The 17,699-nt window shown below is 60.7% G+C and overlaps 1 protein-coding gene across 2 annotated transcripts; it reads left to right on the top strand.

Moving 5' to 3' along the window:
* The first annotated feature begins 473 nt into the window (after nt 1–473).
* On the top strand, nt 474–14,081 carry SLC4A3 (solute carrier family 4 member 3). 2 transcript variants are annotated; one of them, XM_082466374.1, is made up of 23 exons: nt 474–712; nt 881–1,025; nt 1,356–1,521; nt 2,131–2,408; nt 2,548–2,663; nt 3,071–3,270; nt 4,894–5,042; nt 5,193–5,373; nt 5,853–5,988; nt 6,270–6,453; nt 6,869–6,968; nt 7,416–7,600; nt 8,275–8,500; nt 8,715–8,933; nt 9,250–9,398; nt 9,575–9,769; nt 10,218–10,436; nt 10,790–10,879; nt 11,405–11,571; nt 12,041–12,294; nt 12,617–12,786; nt 12,943–13,116; nt 13,763–14,081. In XM_082466374.1, the coding sequence occupies exons 2-23, from the start codon at nt 975–977 to the stop codon at nt 13,838–13,840; spliced, it is 3,687 nt and encodes a 1,228-aa protein (XP_082322500.1). In that variant the 5' UTR covers nt 474–712; nt 881–974; the 3' UTR covers nt 13,841–14,081. The 2 variants fall into 2 exon arrangements, with proteins under 2 accessions (XP_082322500.1, XP_082322501.1); XM_082466375.1 differs by lacking the exons at nt 474–712; nt 881–1,025; nt 1,356–1,521; ... (1 more) ...; nt 2,548–2,663; nt 3,071–3,270 and adding an exon at nt 4,030–4,409.
* The last annotated feature ends 3,618 nt before the right edge of the window (nt 14,082–17,699 follow it).

Below are 17,699 nucleotides of genomic sequence, written 5' to 3' on the forward strand. Positions count from 1 at the left end.
GGGTGGAGGAGGGAGAGAGATGGTGTAGAAACTGAGCCGCAGAATCTTAGAGCTGGATGGAACTTCGGAACACCCCGATTCCAGGCCCCTCTGGCTACGCCGGGGAAACCGAGGCCCAGGGAGGTAACTGCCAAGGTCAAATGTTGGGCGGTGCCTGGTGGCAGAAGCCAGGCATCTGAGGCTATACCGGGACCGAAGGGACAGGTGGTGGGTGCTCCCGTAGGCCTGCGAGCTCAGTTCCCAAGGTTGGAGGGGCTGGCGTCTGCGGAGGGGTCGCCTCCACGGCTCTTGCGGGGAGGGGAGGCTAAAAGCAAGGTGGCGCGTGCATCTGGGGATTGTGGGAGTGGAGGGCGGCGCACCCGCCCTCGGCAACGCGTGGGGCGCCGGAGAAGGGGTTGGGGGGCCGGTGGGGTCCTGCGGGGGTCCGCGCGTGGGGGCCGGGCCGGCCGGGGCGGGGTGAGTCACCGCCCGCCCGCTCCCATTGTGCGGCCCGGCGGCGGCGGCGGCTGCGGAGCTGCGGAGCCGAGCGGGAGGAGGTGGAGCCGCGGGCTGCGGGCTCCGGCGCCTGCGTCCGCCCAGCCCGCCAGGCTCGCTGCCTCCGCGGGCGCCCCCAGGCCGTCCGGCCCTGCGCAGCGACAGGCCCCGGAGCGAGCGCGGGAAGGAGATGGGGCGCGGCGGTCGGCCCGAGCCCCGCACGCTCCGGAGCGCCGAGGTACCGCAGGGCGGGGCGGGGAGCGGCGGGCCGGGCCCCGGGGCATCCCGGGCGCGGCGGGGCCTCGATGGTCGCTCGGGCGGGCGGGGGATCCAGCTCCGGGGAGGGGGAGGGAGAGGGGGAGGGGGGCGGCCGCGCGAAGCTCCTGATCCCGCCCTCCTCCCCCAGGGCTCCCCATTAGGTCCACGCAGCGCCCCCTTCTTCTCACCCGGGTCACGGGTCCCTCAGTGAGTCAGAGACCCCCCAAGCCGCCTCTCCGGACATGGCCAATGGAGTGATTCCGCCGCCCGGGGGCGCCTCACCCCTACCCCAGGTGACCGACGCTCGCGGGGGTGGGAGAAGAGGAGGGGGAGGGACCTCAAGGAGGAGAGGGGGGTCTTCTGTTCGACCCTGGGACCCCCAGATCCAGGGATAGAGCTGGGCAGGAGATATGGAGAAAGAGGGGGTCTTTTGGTATTTCTCGGATCTGTTGACCCCTCTCCTCCCAAGCCCTGGAAGCCTGGGAGGTTGACCCTAGCCTGGGCCACAGGGAGTAGAAGACGAGTCTGCTGGTCTCCCCCATCTCCACCTAGGGCTTGGAGTTGGGGTGGGTGTGTGGCGTTCATGGGTCAGGGTTCCTTAGAAGAGGCTGTTGGGTTTGCAGGTCCGGGTGCCCTTGGAGGAGCCCCCTCTGAGTCCAGACATGGAGGAGGAGGAGGATGACTTGGGCAAGACCTTGGCTGTGAGCAGGTTTGGGGACCTCATCAGCAAGCCCCCGGCCTGGGACCCCGAGAAGCCCAGCCGCAGCTACAGCGAGCGGGACTTTGAGTGTGGGTAGCCTGGGGACCCCTAGTGTGGCCGCCCTCACCGCCATCACCTTCATTGCCACCATCACCGTGCTCACCACTGGCTTGGTCACCCGGTGTCATCTTATGCTGGATGCTGTGCTGGATGCTGTGCTGGGCCACCATGCCATGTTAAGTCATCCTGCCTCACTTACCCATCACCTGTCTGCCTGCTAGGGGAGCTGAGCCCCAGACACAGGGGAGATGTAGGGAGATGGGCCTGAGGCCTCCCTTGGTGACCTTTATCTTCCTCAAGGCTCTGTCATACCTCTGGCCCTGCTCTCATCTCTCTGCCACCTCTCCTCCCCTCCTTAGCTCTGCTGACTCTACCTTTCCCTTCCTTGCTATGTCCTGTCCTCTCATCCCCGCATCCTCCCTGTCACAACCTCCCCTCTCCATCACTCCATCCCCCGACTCTACCAGGCCTTCCCAATGACAGGCTATGGATACAGGTGTTGGGGGGAGCCTGACTCTGGAGGAAGGACTAGGGTGCCCTTGTTTGAGGCCTTGAGCTAGAATAAGGTGTGCGTCCCTAGGGTGGTGAGGGGCCCCCTTCTGCTGTGGGGGCCCCAACCAGCTCTCCTGCACCCCCAGTTCACCGGCACACATCCCATCACACCCACCACCCGCTCTCGGTGCGCCTGCCTCCACCCCACAAGCTGCGGCGACTGCCCCCCACCTCTGCCCGGCAAACCAGGAGGAAGAGGAAGAAAGAGAGAACCTCTGCTCCCCCCTCTGAGGGGACCCCTCCCATCCAGGAGGAGGGCGGAGCCGGAGTGGATGAGGAGGAGGAAGAGGAGGAGGAAGAGGAAGGGGAGTCTGAGGCAGAACCTGTAGGACCTCCACCCGCAGGGTCCCCACCGAAAGCAAAGGTAAGGTCTGTCCCCAGGGAGGGCTGGCTGCTCAGGGAGAGGAGGGGAGGCCCGGCGGGGTGGGGGGGAGGCGGGGCTGAGTGGGGGGATTGGGGCTGAGTCAGGGCAGGGACCCAGGGCACACGGGGTTTATCCACAGTTCTCCATTGGAAGTGACGAGGATGACAGTCCCGGCCTCTCGGGGAGGGCCGCCTTCACCAAGCCCCTGCCCCCGGTGGGCCCGCGCTCCGACAAGAGCCCCCAGCACTCGGTCAGGTACTGGCCTCCAGCCCAGCCCAGAGCAGGTCCCAGGCTCCCCCCTGACTCCAGTGAAGAAGCTAGGAGGAAAGGAGACGGGGCGGAGGAGCCGGGGAGGGCGTGCCCCTTTTCTGCATGATTGACAAGGAGGAGAGAACCAGAGGGGGCAGGGAGAGTCCTCCAGGAGAGAGAGGGTGTCCGGGTGAAGAGGAGGATGGGGACAAAGAGGAACTGGGGACCAGTGCGATGGGGGCAGGAAGGTGGAGGTAAGCTTTTTGCTCTGCCCAGGAGGAGCCTATGTTTAGTCCCCAGGGGGCCTCTCCAGGCCCTGTCCCAAGCTGGGGGAGGGCAGAGGAACCCCCTGACCTGGCCCATCTCCACTGAGGTTCCCTGCCAATTTCAAGGCTGCCATGTTGCCTCCTCAGCTCCCCTAGTCCCCGGGCCCGGGTCTCCCGAGTCGCCGGAGAGAAGAGCCGGCCACGGAGCCCGTCAGCCAGCTATGACTTGCGGGAACGGCTACGCCCAGGCAGTGCCCTGGGCAGCCTGGGTGGCCCGGAGCAGCAGGTGCCCACTGATGAGGCGGAGGCCCAGATGCTGGGCTCCGCGGACCTGGACGACATGAAGAGTGAGTGACACCCACTTCCAGGGGTGCCCAGCCTATGAGGGACCTTGGAGAGGCTCTGTGTTCTCCCCCACCCAGGGCTGAGCTCCTCTGCGGTATCCCTGTCTGCTGGAATGTGGCCGGTGATGGGGAGCTCACTACCTCACCAAGCCATGCCTCGGGTGCCAGAGCTGAGATTTCCCCTCACGATGCCTTTGCCCTTCCGTGCTGGTTGTGTCCTCTGAGTCACCCCCGGAATAAGGCAGCCCTTCTTCCACGTGACGTTTGGAGACATCATTGTACCCCCCTCCCCCGAGGCTCCTCTTCTCCGGGCAAACTCTTTTTACCCGCTTCGAACCAGTGCCCTGAGTCCCAGCCACTCCGCCAGGCCCTGCCTCTCCCTGTGTCAGGAGCCTCCTACTCCCATCACACCACCCTCGGCCGGGCCTGGCTGTGATCTCGGCACATTCCTCCCGTCTTATCAGTGCCCTGGTTTCTGTGCCACCTGTCCTCACCCATGGGGCTCTGTGCCCAGCCAGGGGCATCACCGACCCCGCCCTCCTCCCCCTTGGAACCACAGTGTGTGTGCGGGGGTGGGGGGTGGGGGTGGGGGGGAGGGGGGAGGGCTCTGAGCGCAGTACGTCATGGAAAGTTGCCAGGGCCTGAGGACAGGGACAGGAACAATCCGATGGCAGCAGCAGCAGCAGCGGCGGCGGCGGTGGCGGTGGTGGGATGGGGGGGGTCAGGGGGAGGGCGTGTTTACAGACCTAGGGTGCGGGCTGGAAGCAGCAGGGAGCAGGCCTGGGGACCTGGGGAGTCGGGGTCAGGAGGCCCGGCCACTTTCAAGCTCTGGTTGGACCAGGACCACTGCTGTCCAGGCTCCTACCTCTCAGGAGAGCCGGGGCTCTAGGAGGGAGCAGGGGCTGAGGCCTCGGCCATCTGGGGAATGATGAGCCCGCTGGAGGAGGCCACAGAGCCCAGTGGGGCACTGAGCCCTGGGCCCGGGGGCGCCGAGGGTCAGAGCCCTCAGAGGGCTCCAGCCCCCAGCCCTCGATACTCGCTGGCCTCAGAGGACTTAGAGATGTTTGTGCTGGACCTTGAGGACTATGACCTGTGGGAATCCATCAGGGGCCAGCTGAGCCCCATGGTGGGGGGACCGGCTTGTGAGTAACGGAGCTGCTGGCCTTCCCCCAGCTGCGGGCCTGGAAGGGGCAGATGGGGAGGAAGGGAGAGAAGCTCTGCCTGAGTCCGTCTGGATGTGTGCCCACGGGGGAGTACACATGGGTGCCGAGGGGCACAGGGAAGGTGCTGAGGGCGCGGGGCCTGGCGACTTAATGTGGGTCCTGGCACTGCCGAGTAAGAGGCCGTGGCCATGACCGGGGCTATGGACTGAGTTGGGGGTCTGCCTTTTTACTGTGGCTTAGCCAGTGTCCCCGTGTGACTTTGGACTAGTCCTTTCCCCTCTCTGGGCCTCAGTCTCCTTATGTTTGAAATGGCCCAGCTGGACGATATGGTTTTGTCGGCATGGTCCCTGGGTGACTGTGGCGCTCCCCCGAGTAGAATGTCTGGGCAGAGCTGGAGGGGCTGGCAATGACCCCGAGGTCCTGAGCTGGAACCCTGGGACCGCCAAGCCCATCTTCTCCGCAGGTCACCGGCTGGAGGACAACCCTGGCGTGCGCCGGCACCTGGTAAAGAAGCCGTCTCGGACGCAGGGCGGGAGGGGCAGCCCCAGTGGCCTGGCCCCCATCCTGCGCAGGAAGAAGAAGAAGCAGCAGCTGGACCGGAGGCCTCATGAGGTACCGGACCCCGAGGAAGTGAGCCTTTGGATTCTTCTCGCCTCTCCTCCCCCCTTCTCCCTCCCTCCCTGCCTGGCCCATCGCCATGTCCCCAGGACAGCCGGTCCCACCTGGCAGTCCCCAGGCCTTCACCCTTGGCGCCCACCCCAGGTGTTTGTAGAGCTGAATGAGCTGATGCTGGACCGCAGCCAGGAGCCCCACTGGCGGGAGACGGCCCGCTGGATCAAGTTTGAGGAGGACGTGGAGGAAGAGACGGAGCGCTGGGGGAAGCCGCATGTGGCCTCGCTCTCCTTCCACAGCCTGCTGGAGCTCAGGAGGACCATCGCCCACGGTAGGGGCCCTGCAGGCCTGGGCCTAGAGCTGCAGGCCCTCTTCACAAACCACAGAGCTCGACCTGTGCCGGGCTACCCAGCTCCAGGGACTGCTCCCTGGAGCCCTGGGACCAGGCGAGGTCTGGCTGCCACTTTGGGGACATGGGGTCCAGCTGCCTGCACAGCCATAAGCTCTGAGGGGTGGGGCTGTGCCCAGGTACCTGGCACTGTACCTGGGGCACAGTAGGTATCTGTCCACATGCAGTAAATCAACAGATGACCCCCTCTCTGGGCAAGGAGGGGCTGTGCCCTCGCCCCTTGCTCTCTTTTTGCATCCCTCTCTGGCTGGGCTGTGGCCACATGGAGCTGTGTATGCACCTGGGCACATCAGGTGCTTGGCTCACCCAGAATGTCTGCCTGCCCTTGGGGAGCAAGCCACTGGGGGGTGGTTTTTTTCTACCTCACGGGACCGTGCTCCCTCCCCTGACTGTGCCCCCAGGAGCTGCCCTCCTGGACCTGGAGCAGACCACTCTGCCAGGCATCGCACACCTCGTGGTGGAGACCATGATTGTGTCTGACCAGATCCGGCCGGAGGACAGGGCCAGTGTCCTTCGCACCCTGCTGCTGAAACACAGGTGCCAGGGTGGGGCGCCTGGGAGGGCGCCTTCAGGTTCAGCTGCCTTCCAGGAGCACAGACTCTACTGAGTGGCTCTCGAGCCTCTGCTTGAATACCCCCAAATGATGGGGAGCTCATTCCTTCTTTATCTTTGGACAGTACCAACCGTTAGAAAGTTCCTTCTTACATTGAGGCAAAAAGGATGGAGGCCCTGACCCTCCGTTCCTCATTTCCTCATGACCTCAGTCCACCAAGGGGCTGTCTTTCTAACCTGCCTTGCCCCCTCTGCCCTCTCCCCAGCCATCCCAATGATGACAAGGACAGTGGCTTCTTTCCCCGAAATGCGTCCAGTTCCAGCGTGAACTCGGTCCTAGGGAATCATCACCCAACCCCCAGCCATGGCCCCGATGGTGCAGTGCCTACCGTGGCTGATGACCTGGGGGAGCCAGCCCCACTCTGGCCTCATGACCCTGAGGCCAAGGAGGTCAGTCGCCTTGCTCTGACCTGGGAGGGCTTCCAGTTTCAGTAGAGGCCACGAATGGCTTCATTGAGTGGGTCAGGAAGGTTGGATGCCGGGCACCATACTAGGGATGTGGGGGACCTACATTCAGGAGGGACCCCTGCCCTGGAGAAACAGAAATTTTAAATGGGATGACGGGGCAGACCCAGGGGAGCCATGTAAACAAGGTAAGGCTGAGATGTAGGAGGGGGCTTGGAGGAGGGCTCCAGATCCTGCTGTGGGGCACTTCACCAATCGTCTCCGCCCTGGCTGGGGAGGGAGAAAGCAGGGCCCAGATCCAGAGGTTGGTGGGCAGAGTCCAGGCCTGGAACAAGGGGTGGGAGGGCCTGCCATGGCCTCCGGTCTGGGTCCCAGCCCTATTCCAGTTCTGCGTCCTCAGAAGCCCCTCCACATGCCTGGGGGAGATGGTCACCGGGGGAAAAGCCTGAAGCTGCTGGAGAAGATCCCTGAAGATGCTGAGGCTACCGTTGTGCTCGTGGGTGAGGAGCGCTGGGCCCTGGGCGCAGGGGCTGCAGGGCGTGGGTGCCTCCAGCATGGTCTGCTTGTCTTGACCTCTGGCCTGCAGGCTGCCTCGTCCATCCCCAGCCAGGCCCCCACCCTGCCCCTGGTCCTCTTCTCAACCCATCTTCCCTAGCCCTCTGCCTGCTTCCCTTCCAGTTTTCTGCTATCTTGGATTGCTTCTAGTCCGTATAACTCCGTTGTGAGAATTAGAAAAAAGCACCCCTTCCTCAATACCCTTGATTTCCATCTGCTGGTAAATTGTAATAAATGTACAGACATATAAACAAATAGGGCTTCTTTAGATTGGGGTTTCTTTCTGCAGTGCACAACCTGCTCAACTGTACATCATGGCCCCAGATATCCCCCCAGGGCCTGCCTTGACCGCTCCCCTTTGCCCAGCACCCTGTGCCTTACTGTCCCCCCAGGCTGTGTGCCTTTCTTGGAGCAGCCAGCGGCAGCCTTTGTGCGCCTGAATGAAGCTGTACTCTTGGAGTCTGTGCTTGAGGTCCCCGTGCCGGTTCGCTTTCTCTTCGTGATGCTGGGGCCTGGCCACACCAGCACTGACTATCATGAGCTTGGGCGCTCCATTGCCACCCTCATGTCTGACAAGGTGGGTCCGGCAGCCCCCAGGCTGGGCGTTCTAGGCCTGTTCCCCTGAGCCCTGCTTGTTCTCTGTCCCTCTCGCTGCCCCCAGTGGTATCCATGGGTGCAGGGGTGCTAGCGGCCCTTCGGGGTGGAGGCAGCGCTCTGGAGTGGTGGAGGGAGGGGTGAGCTGAGAGGGAAAAGGGAGCCTTGGGCTGGGGCTGTGGGAGGGGACAGGAAGATGGATGCAGGAACGAAGATGCCCAGATGCTGAAGCTTTGGATGTGACATGAGACTCGAAAGGGAAGCTGGGCTTGGACAGGAGGGTCCTCTAGCCAGGGGTGATGTTCGAAATACTTCCCAACCAACAGGATGTGGGCGCTCTCCAGTGAGGATGGAGATTGGATTGGTAACGCTATGCCAGGCGTCATCCCTTCAGTTGTTGCATTGTGGAAAAGCCTGGAGGCTCCCGGGGGAAGAGCGCGGGCACTCCTGGGGGTTTGGGAGGTGTTCAGGGCCATGGCTGCCTGCCGGCCAGCAGACACATGAGTCAGAGTTTTGACAAGTGGACTGGACCTGTGTATGTGGCTGAACGTCCACCTTGCCTCTGGCTCTCTGATGGCCCAGCACCTCCTCCCCGAAGCCCCCCGTCCCAGGGCCTCTCTGGGCTGTGGGCTCAGCCCCTGGCTTTCCTGCCTCCAGCTATTCCACGATGCTGCCTATCAGGCGGACGACCGGCAGGACCTCCTGAGCGCCATCAGCGAGTTCCTGGATGGCAGCATCGTGATCCCCCCGTCCGAGGTGGAGGGCCGAGACCTGCTGCGCTCCGTGGCTGCCTTCCAGCGCGAGCTGCTCAGGAAGCGGCGGGAGCGCGAGCAGACCAAAGTTGAGATGACCACCCAGGGCGGCTACGTGGCCCCTGGGAAAGGTCAGACCCTTTGGGGCCCGGAGCCCCCTGAACACATGCCCCCCCCCCCCCCACGGCTCCCAAGGCTCTGACCCCAGCCCCATCCCGACTCTTGAGCCCTGCACGTCAGCTTCCAATCCCTGACCCAGGTCTCTGCACTGCGTCCCAGGCTGGGAAGGAGTGGGCCCAGGGCCTGCTCCAAGCACGAGGTTCCAGCAGCCCCTTGTTCCCCCAGAGCTGGCGATGGAGTTAGGGGGCTCCGAGGCGCCCCCTGACGACGACCCCCTGCTGCGCACTGGCTCGGTGTTCGGGGGGCTTGTCCGGGACGTGAAGCGCCGGTACCCGCACTACCCCAGCGACCTGCGGGACGCCCTGCACTCCCAGTGCGTGGCTGCCGTGCTCTTCATCTACTTCGCTGCCCTCAGTCCCGCCATCACCTTCGGGGGGCTGCTAGGTGAGGGGGCGGGAGGAGAGGTGAGGGGGCTCGCTGTCACCTGCAGGGTTGCTGGGTCAGGGTGTCCCAGTGGTCACTTCTGGGATGACAATAACGTGAGAGGGGGTGGGTGCAAGGGGTGGGGGATCCGGTGATTACCCTGGGGGTCTGGTGGTGAGCGGCAGGAGGGCTGAGAGTGGTGAGGGTCCCTATCTACCACTCTGGGGGGCTGCTCCATTTTTCTTGGGTCCCCAGGTTAGGGGAAACTAGACAAGAAAGAGGGGCCAGGTAGAAGGAGCCAGGCCAGGGCCGTCCCACTGACCCTTGCCCGCCCCAGGGGAGAAGACAGAAGGACTGATGGGTGTGTCTGAGCTGATCGTGTCCACGGCTGTGCTTGGTGTCCTCTTCTCTCTGCTGGGGGCCCAGCCGCTGCTCGTGGTCGGCTTCTCGGGGCCACTGCTCGTCTTCGAAGAAGCCTTCTTCAAGGTGACAGCCACCCCGCCCCTCCCCAGGGGTCACCTGCTCCACCCCTGGCCCAGGTGATGGGCCCCTGCGGTCTTTCCCCCTCCTCTCCCTCGGGGTTCACCTCCTGCCCGTCCCGTGGGGCCCTGAGGGCCAGGTCAGATGGCTGTGGGTAACCACCTCTCTCTCCCGACCTCTAGTTCTGCCGAGCCCAGGGCCTGGAGTACCTCACAGGCCGGGTGTGGGTTGGCCTCTGGCTGGTGGTCTTTGTCCTTGCCCTGGTGGCCGCGGAAGGCAGCTTCCTGGTCCGCTACATCTCACCTTTCACCCAGGAGATCTTCGCCTTCCTCATCTCGCTCATTTTCATCTATGAGACCTTCCACAAGCTCTACAAGGTGGAGGCCCTGAGAGGTCTTGGGGGGGTGGGTGTAGATGGGGGCTGGGCAGCACCCTGGGAAGGAGAGCCTGGGGTGAGGGTGCGGAGCACTGCGGGTGGAGGGACGAGGGGGAAGGCTCTGTAGGGTGTGGGCATGGGGGTTGAGGACGCCCTAGGGCTAGGTCTGAGCTGAAGGGCAGGGAGTCAAACCCAGAGGTTTGAAGTCCAGGATTCACCTGAACAGGTATGGGACGGAAAGGGGACGTTGTCAGGGCTACGGGTCTGGGGGCCTTGGGTCACTGTATGTAGAGGAAGGGCGTCTGTGTGTGAGATGGAGCTGGACGTCCTGTGTTATGTTGCCCGGTCGGGTGTGGGAGGGGCCAGCCCTCTCCCTCACAGGTGTACTGATGCTGTGAAATCAGGCACCTGCCCAGGTGAGCACTAGGGCAACCTTGTAACGCACACAGGTGTTCACGGAGCACCCGCTGCTGCCGTTCTACCCCCCTGCGGGAGCCCTGGCAGCTGAGCCGGACCTGAATGGGACTGCCCTGCCCCCCACCGAGGGGCCGCCGGGCCCCAGGAACCAACCCAACACGGCTCTGCTGTCCCTCATCCTCATGCTCGGGACCTTCCTCATTGCCTTCTTCCTGCGCAAGTTCAGAAACAGCCGCTTCCTGGGTGGCAAGGTGCGTGGCCGGCGGGAGTGGGGCCTGTGGACCCCCTGTGGGTGTCCCTCAGTTCCTGCTGTCACTGCCAGGCTCCGCTCCAGAGAGGGGCTGCCCCCTTCTCCCGGTCATGGAAGACCTCAACCAAGTCTGTGCAGCCTCTGCCCCTGTCTGAAGCCTCAGAGAAGTGTAATCAGGAGAGGAATGCCCTCCTGGGCTGGGCTGGCACCTGTGGGGTTTAAAGGGACAGGTCAGGGGACTTCTGGCTCCTGCTCAGGCCCAAGAAGGGTCCGGGTAAAAAACCCCCATGTTAGTCTCCTGACCCTCTCCTCCATCCACCTTTTGTTCCCTTCCCCTCATTGGCCCCTCTCAAGGCTCGCCGTATCATCGGGGACTTCGGCATCCCCATCTCCATTCTGGTGATGGTCCTGGTGGATTACTCCATTACAGACACCTACACACAGGTGAGTGAGTCCCGACCCCCTCTGGCAGCTGCTTCTCACCCCAGGGCCTTGAGAGGCAGGCCATAACATGTCCCCATTGCCCCAGCAGCCAGTCAGGGCTGGAACCCAGCTTTCCTAGTGGAATGGCTACGTGCTGGGGCTGCACAGGGGTGGGTAGGCTGGGGGTTTCAGAAGCAGCTGTGTGGTCCAGCTGAGGAGGCCGGCCAGGGGGTCTGGGGCTGTGTGTGACCCTTAGTCAGGACTCCTGGAGGAGCAGGTGTGGGACTGGGGGCAGAATGACAGGTGCCCCCGCAGCAGGTCTCCTGGCAGCTCCGGGGCTCAGGGAGAAGGTATATCATTTCCTCATTCGCTGCCAGACCCCTTGGAGGAACAGTGACTTTGGAGGATACAAAACTAGTTTTCCCCAAACCTGTTCACACCCACATTCCCCGGAGCCCTGGTACTGGGGACACAGAGCTGGGTGGGAGCAGCTGCTACGTGGAGTTGCTAGCGACCCTGAACCCGGTCTTCCTTCTGGTCATGCAGAAGCTGACGGTGCCCACGGGGCTCTCAGTGACCTCCCCCGATAAGCGCACTTGGTTCATCCCGCCCCTGGGTAGCGCCCGTCCTTTCCCGCCCTGGATGATGGTGGCAGCCGCCGTGCCCGCCCTCCTGGTCCTCATCCTGATCTTCATGGAGACACAGATCACTGCGTGAGAGGGCTGGGGGGAGGAGCGGGGAGCCGTGGGATTGGCGGCCGGAGGGTGTCCGTGGGCCTGGGGCATGGTTTCCCCGTGGTGCTTTGGCATGGCATCTGTCTGTTACCACCACCACTTGCAGGGTGGCACTTGACAGTCCTCAGAAAACCCTGGCAGCATGTCCTGTCCGCCAGTGATGCTCACATGTATCTCATTTTGGTTAAACCACAATGACGTGGTGAGAGCTGGCATCTGGCTTTTGTGGTGTTTTAAATATCCACAGTATGGGAATTTGGCTCAAATTTGCTTAAATATGAGAACTTCAATTTGAGAACTTGAAAGAGGAAGCTGGCAGGTCCTGGGAGAGTTCTGCTCTGCATGTCCTTCCCCCTCTACACCGTCCCTGCTGTGTGTGCCTGGCCCCGTCGCTGGCCAAGCCCCCCCCCCGCCCCAACCCTCACCACTTCCCATCCTCTCCCCGCAGGCTCATTGTCAGCCAGAAGGCGCGGAGGCTGCTCAAAGGCTCCGGCTTCCACCTGGACCTGCTTCTCATCGGCTCCCTGGGTGGGCTCTGTGGCTTGTTCGGCTTGCCCTGGCTCACGGCCGCCACCGTCCGCTCGGTCACCCACGTGAATGCGCTGACCGTTATGCGCACTGCCATTGCTCCCGGCGACAAGCCCCAGATCCAGGAGGTGCGGGAGCAGCGGGTCACTGGAGTGCTCATCGCCAGCCTCGTGGGTGAGAGCGCCCACCTTGCACGGCCCTGGTCCCCACCCCACAGACTTGCGTTCTTGGACCTTCAGTCCTTTCTCCATCCCAGGCTTGACCCAGATCCCTTCTGAGTTTCCAAACGCATCATGACTAGCCCCTGCTCTGACCCCCAGACCTGCTTCTTGACACTGCATGTGCCTTTTTGCTTGAGCCCTTTCTCGGTTCTCTATCCTGTTGCATCTTCTCTTGGTCACAGTGATGAGGCCCGGCTCATCCCCTCCCCACCAGGCCCATCCGTCCTCACGGGGGCTGCCTGAGGGGTCATGTGGGTGTGTGTCACCTCCTCCAGGCCTGTCCATCGTCATGGGGGCTGTGCTGCGCCGGATCCCACTGGCTGTGCTCTTTGGGATTTTCCTGTACATGGGGGTCACATCGCTGTCTGGCATCCAGCTGTCCCAGCGTCTGTTGCTCATACTCATGCCAGCAAAACACCATCCCGAACAGCCCTATGTGACCAAGGTAGGGCCAGGAGGCACAGAGGTGGGGCGACGGGGCGATGGGGATTGGAGGGGGTGCCGAGGGATCCCTGGGCTGGAGATGGACTCTGAAGGCTAAGTTGGGACTTGGGGACCCGAGTTCCTAAAGATGTGGTGAGACCTGACGCCTGTTCCCCAGGTGAAGACCTGGCGGATGCACCTGTTTACGTGCATCCAGCTGGGCTGCATCGCACTGCTCTGGGTGGTCAAGTCCACGGCGGCCTCGCTCGCCTTTCCCTTCCTGCTGCTGCTCACGGTACCTCTGAGGCGTTGCGTCCTGCCCCGGCTCTTCCAGGACAGGGAGCTACAGGCGGTAAGGGAAGGCGCTTGGGGCAGTCTTAGGGGCTCGGGCCCTGGGTGCCAGTCTCTGCTGTTGTGTGACCACAGACAAATTACCTAACGTTCTGAAATCTCATTTTCATCCGTGTGACGTGGCTACTAATAGATTCTCCCTTATAGGATGGTGGTGAGGATTAAACACAAATCCAGGTAAAGCAATGAGAACGGTGGTTTGGTGTGAAGGAGGCACAGGGCTGCTGTAGACAACTGTGCAGGTTGTGTCCTGAACAAAAGCACACGGCTGAGGGATGAGCGGGCGTGGGGTGGCACTGAAATCCATTCTGAGCCCTGTTTTTGTCAGCTAGAGGAAGGGACATCTTTTTGAAAATCCTCTGCCCACGCATGGTGTACAAAGGTACCACAGGAGCTCAGAGCCCCAGGAAAGTACTTCTGTGTGGTAGCTGCTATCATCATTATTATTATTAGGAGGTATCGCTGGGGGGTGACCTGAAGGTTTTGGCCAGAGAGAAGTGCTTCAACCTGGGGCCACAGTCCCTGTAGACAGTGAGGCTTGGCAAGGTCTAGGGGCAGTGAGGGCTGCCGGCCCAAGGAGGAGCTGGGGAACGGGAGGCGGTAAGTCCGCTTCCCTGCCTCTCCCAACCTTCTGCCCCCTTTTGCAGCTGGACTCCGAAGATGCTGAACCAAACTTTGATGAGGACGGCCAGGATGAGTACAACGAGCTGCACATGCCCGTGTGACCCTCCACCATGGTCCCCCTTGGAGACCCCGACACCTTAGTGATTGACACCAGGCCCCAGTCAGAGCCCAGCCCCAGGGCCAGCGGGCTCCTCATGACCCAGAGACGTGCCTGGAACCACTACTGATGCCACGGCTAGAGTGGCCCCCTGACTCTGCCCTGGGTGCTGACCTCGTCTCACCCAGGCCCTTTCACAGACCAGACTGGCACAGGCTTTGAGCTCATTATAACCACACTCCCTGTCTTGTGTCTGCCTCACTTTCTTGGTTCCATCTCTGGTTTCTCGGGTCATACTTATCCATCTGGAATTGGAAGAATTCTGTTTTCAGGGTCGTCAAAATCAGGGAGAGTTTTGAGGCAAGGACAGAATTCTTGGGGGAAAGGGAGAGAATCAAGACCACAGAAGGTCAGAGCTGGATCTTATCAGCACCCCCTCGGCCCCCCCATGAAGTACAGTTGAGGAGCTGGAAGCTCAAGGTCTGGCTCAAGGTCACATGCTGTTAATCCAGCCCCTGCTGAGAAGGGGGAGGTTGGGGGACACGAGAGGGACGAGGTTGCTCTGCTTTAGTCACTAGGGAAATCAGAGCGTCCCAATGGCTGTGGGCCTACAGAGGGGAATGGAAAATGTTTATTTTCTTTTCCTGATCCTTGGCAGTCCAAAGAGCAGGGACAGGAGCTGCCCAGTCCCCTAGACGCCAGGGTGGTGCTGGCTTTGGGGTCCCTGGACCATTTTAGAGTCTCCAGGCTTAAAAGAGAGGCAGTTCTGGGATTCCTGAGGCCACTCCTTGCGTGCAACAGTCTTTGTTACGCCAGAAATAACCTGGGAGGCCTTGAAGAGGGTGCAAACTGGGAGCCCATTTCGTCACAGTTGCTAGGCAACCAGCTGCGTGGTTGAGCGGCTGTCCCTGTGTTGCCCTCTGGTGGCCGCTCTCTCACTGCAGGCTCTGTCTGGACTGGGCCCGGGTAACACTGCCACCTGGTGGACTCGCTATGATCAAAGATGCCATTCAAGCACATTTAGTTCCTCATTGGGAGGCAAGGGGGTGGGGCAGAGAGGTTCCATGGGCAGAGGTTCCATGGACAAAGCCCTGGACAGCTCTGAGCGTCCAGAGCCAGGATGCCTCAACCCTACGTTACCCATTTACTCTGGAGGTGGCCCAAGTTCTTCCTTATCTTTCCCCAGTTTCCTCCCAGGTGTTCAGGCCAACAGCTAGAGCCCTGAAGTTGGTCAAGAAAGAAGGGACAGATTGCTGTGAGGCTATTTGTTTCGTTCATAAGGAAGAGAGGTGCCCCTCCAGCTGTCCTGGATTGTCGTTCAGATTTAAGTATTTCAGTCCAGTCGGCTGCTTCGGTCGCGATAGCCTCCAACTGCATCTGGCCTCTGACTGATTCTCCTGGCCTACATGAAGGCAAGATTCCTTTTCCCTTAGATTGGCTAAGGCCAGGTGGAATTTCAGAGGAACTTCGCCAAGGAGCAAAGTGAAGGTGAAACACAAAAAACTAGAACACAGACGTGCGCAGAGCAGATTCCAAACGCAGAGATGGCAGGGGCCACACATGTAGATAGGCTTGGCTGAGAAGCTTTGCACGCAGGACTCTGTTCTTTTCCTGAGCCCTAAATCAGGTTGCCTGGTCCCCCCATCGGGGCCTTGGTGTGGGCGGACTTCCCTGTTGGGTCTGTGGGATGCTGAGACCCCACGGGAAAGAACCTGCTTCTTCCAGAGTCCCTGAAAGTAGTGACCTGAGCCCTGAAGACTCAGCTCTTCATTGGACACAGGTTGTGTCAGTCATCTCTGCTTGGCGAATAGCTGAGAAGTATGTGTTGCTCAGCTGGAAAATGAGAAACAAGAGGGCGGGGGCTTTTGAAACTGAATGAGTCTTGGTCCTGGCTAGTGGGTCAGGGCGGCCTCCAGTATGACTGGGCCCTGAGGCCTCAGAACAATAGGTGAACAAATTTCAGTGAAAGATAGAGCTAGACATAACTTCGGGCTATCAACATGCCCCTTCTGCTTCCCCCAATGGGAAAGGACATGAATAAACCCTAAGAGCTTGGAGTCTTAAAGACCACAGCCTTTAAACCACCCTCCCCCGGCCCCACCCCCCAAGGGAAGGCAACTGCAGTTTAGTGAAGTACAAGGCTGTAGGCGTGTGTACAACACACGCGCTGGGCTGGGCCTGGTTAGGGGGGATTATTTCTCACCCAGGGTGGGGGCCTGTGGAGGCTCTGAGGGCACTTAGGGGGCTGAGCAACCCAAACTTTTGCCAGGGATGGGTCCCTTGAAGGATGGCAGAGGACAGAATGACAGTGGGGGCCAGGGGAAGACAGGGGTGATGGGACAGTGGCAAACCCACCGGAAGACAAGTGGCCTGGCCTTTCAGAGATCATTTCAGAGATCATCACATTTGGGGATATTCAGAGTTTGTCCTGAAGCCTTGGTGTTTTCTCTGACTTTCTCTTCACTGACACTTCAACCTTATCTTCCTGGGGGGCTGCAGCTTGACTGAGGCTGCCTTCTTCCAGGTGTGGAGGGGAGCCAAAGGAGAGGAGCCGCATCCGGCCCTGGTGGCACAGCTCTGGGGAACTCAAGGAGGGTAGAGGCCATGGTACTTTTGAGTGACAGGCGCTGCTACCGTCTGCTTTACAGTGGAAGCAGCTTGGCGAGCGGGCACATCCCAGGTGGCACAGGACCTTTCCAATAAGGAGGATAGTGGGCCCGTTGCCATCTTAGCCTTCTCCTTGTGGCTCTCTGTGCGGGGTTAGGGCCGCATACTGGGCAGCTGCCCCAAGCTTTCAGTATCCTTGGTCTAGTTCAAGCCCACTTCAGGCTCAGAGAAGTGCTAATTCATTCTTCGGCTTTGAGCAAAGAGAGCAGCTGGCATTTCCTTGTTCTGTGCTGAAGATTCAGCTCACTCGTGGTCTGATGACCTCGTGAAAACTTCTGGCTGTCGAAGCTCACAGACCATCTGCTTGGATTGCCCCTGCCCTCTCCCTTAGGGCACAGAACCTGGCAATAATATGTCCCGTTTGGCAGCCGGTGTGACATCTCATCTTGTATCAGGTGACTCAAATAATGATCGTGCCTGTTGACACTTAGAGCTCTCAAAGGGAATTCTGAAAGTGGAAAGACGAAACAGAACTCAAGGGCACTTGCACCAAATGCTGCCCGTACAGCTGGTGCTTAAGCCGTTGCTGGAAATAACAATCAAACAGGTTCCGGGCAAGCATCGAGCCGGGGATTGAATCCAATGTGGCAGATAGGAAACTCAGAGTGAGGAGTTTGGGTTCTAGATACATAAAAGATATAATTATCTGAGAGAGAACTTGATCAGTTGTGTGATTCACCACTTGTGCCAAGAGCAAACTTCAATATTTGTAGGGTTTATGTTTTAGAAGGAAGATTTTTTTTTTTAACTTATTTATTTATTTATATTTTTGGCTGTGTTGGGTCTTCGTTTCTGTGCGAGGGCTTCCTCTAGTTGCGGCAAGCGGGGGCCACTCTTCATCGCGGTGCGCGGGCCTCTCACTATCGCGGCCTTTCGTGGCGGAGCACAGGCTCCAGACGCGCAGGCTCAGTAGCTGCGGCTCACGGGCCTAGTTGCTCCGCGGCATGTGGGACCTTCCCAGACCAGGACTCGAACCCGTGTCCCCTGCATTGGCAGGCAGATTCTCAACCACTGCGCCACCAGGGAAGCCCCTAGAAGGGAGATGTAATATTTGAAGCCTCTGCTTCGATTATTTTTAATTTTGTTAGAAATGTTTCTCTTGAACAACGCTTTATCAAGTGCTGACAAGCAGACAGCCGTTGGGGTGTTCTCTGGGTGGTGGGTAAGTCCCATTTGGATCTGGGGGCTGAGAGGAG

Source organism: Balaenoptera physalus (genome assembly GCF_965194825.1).
Source record: "Balaenoptera physalus genome assembly, chromosome: 6".
In the NCBI taxonomy this organism is placed as follows: Eukaryota; Metazoa; Chordata; class Mammalia; order Artiodactyla; family Balaenopteridae; genus Balaenoptera; species Balaenoptera physalus.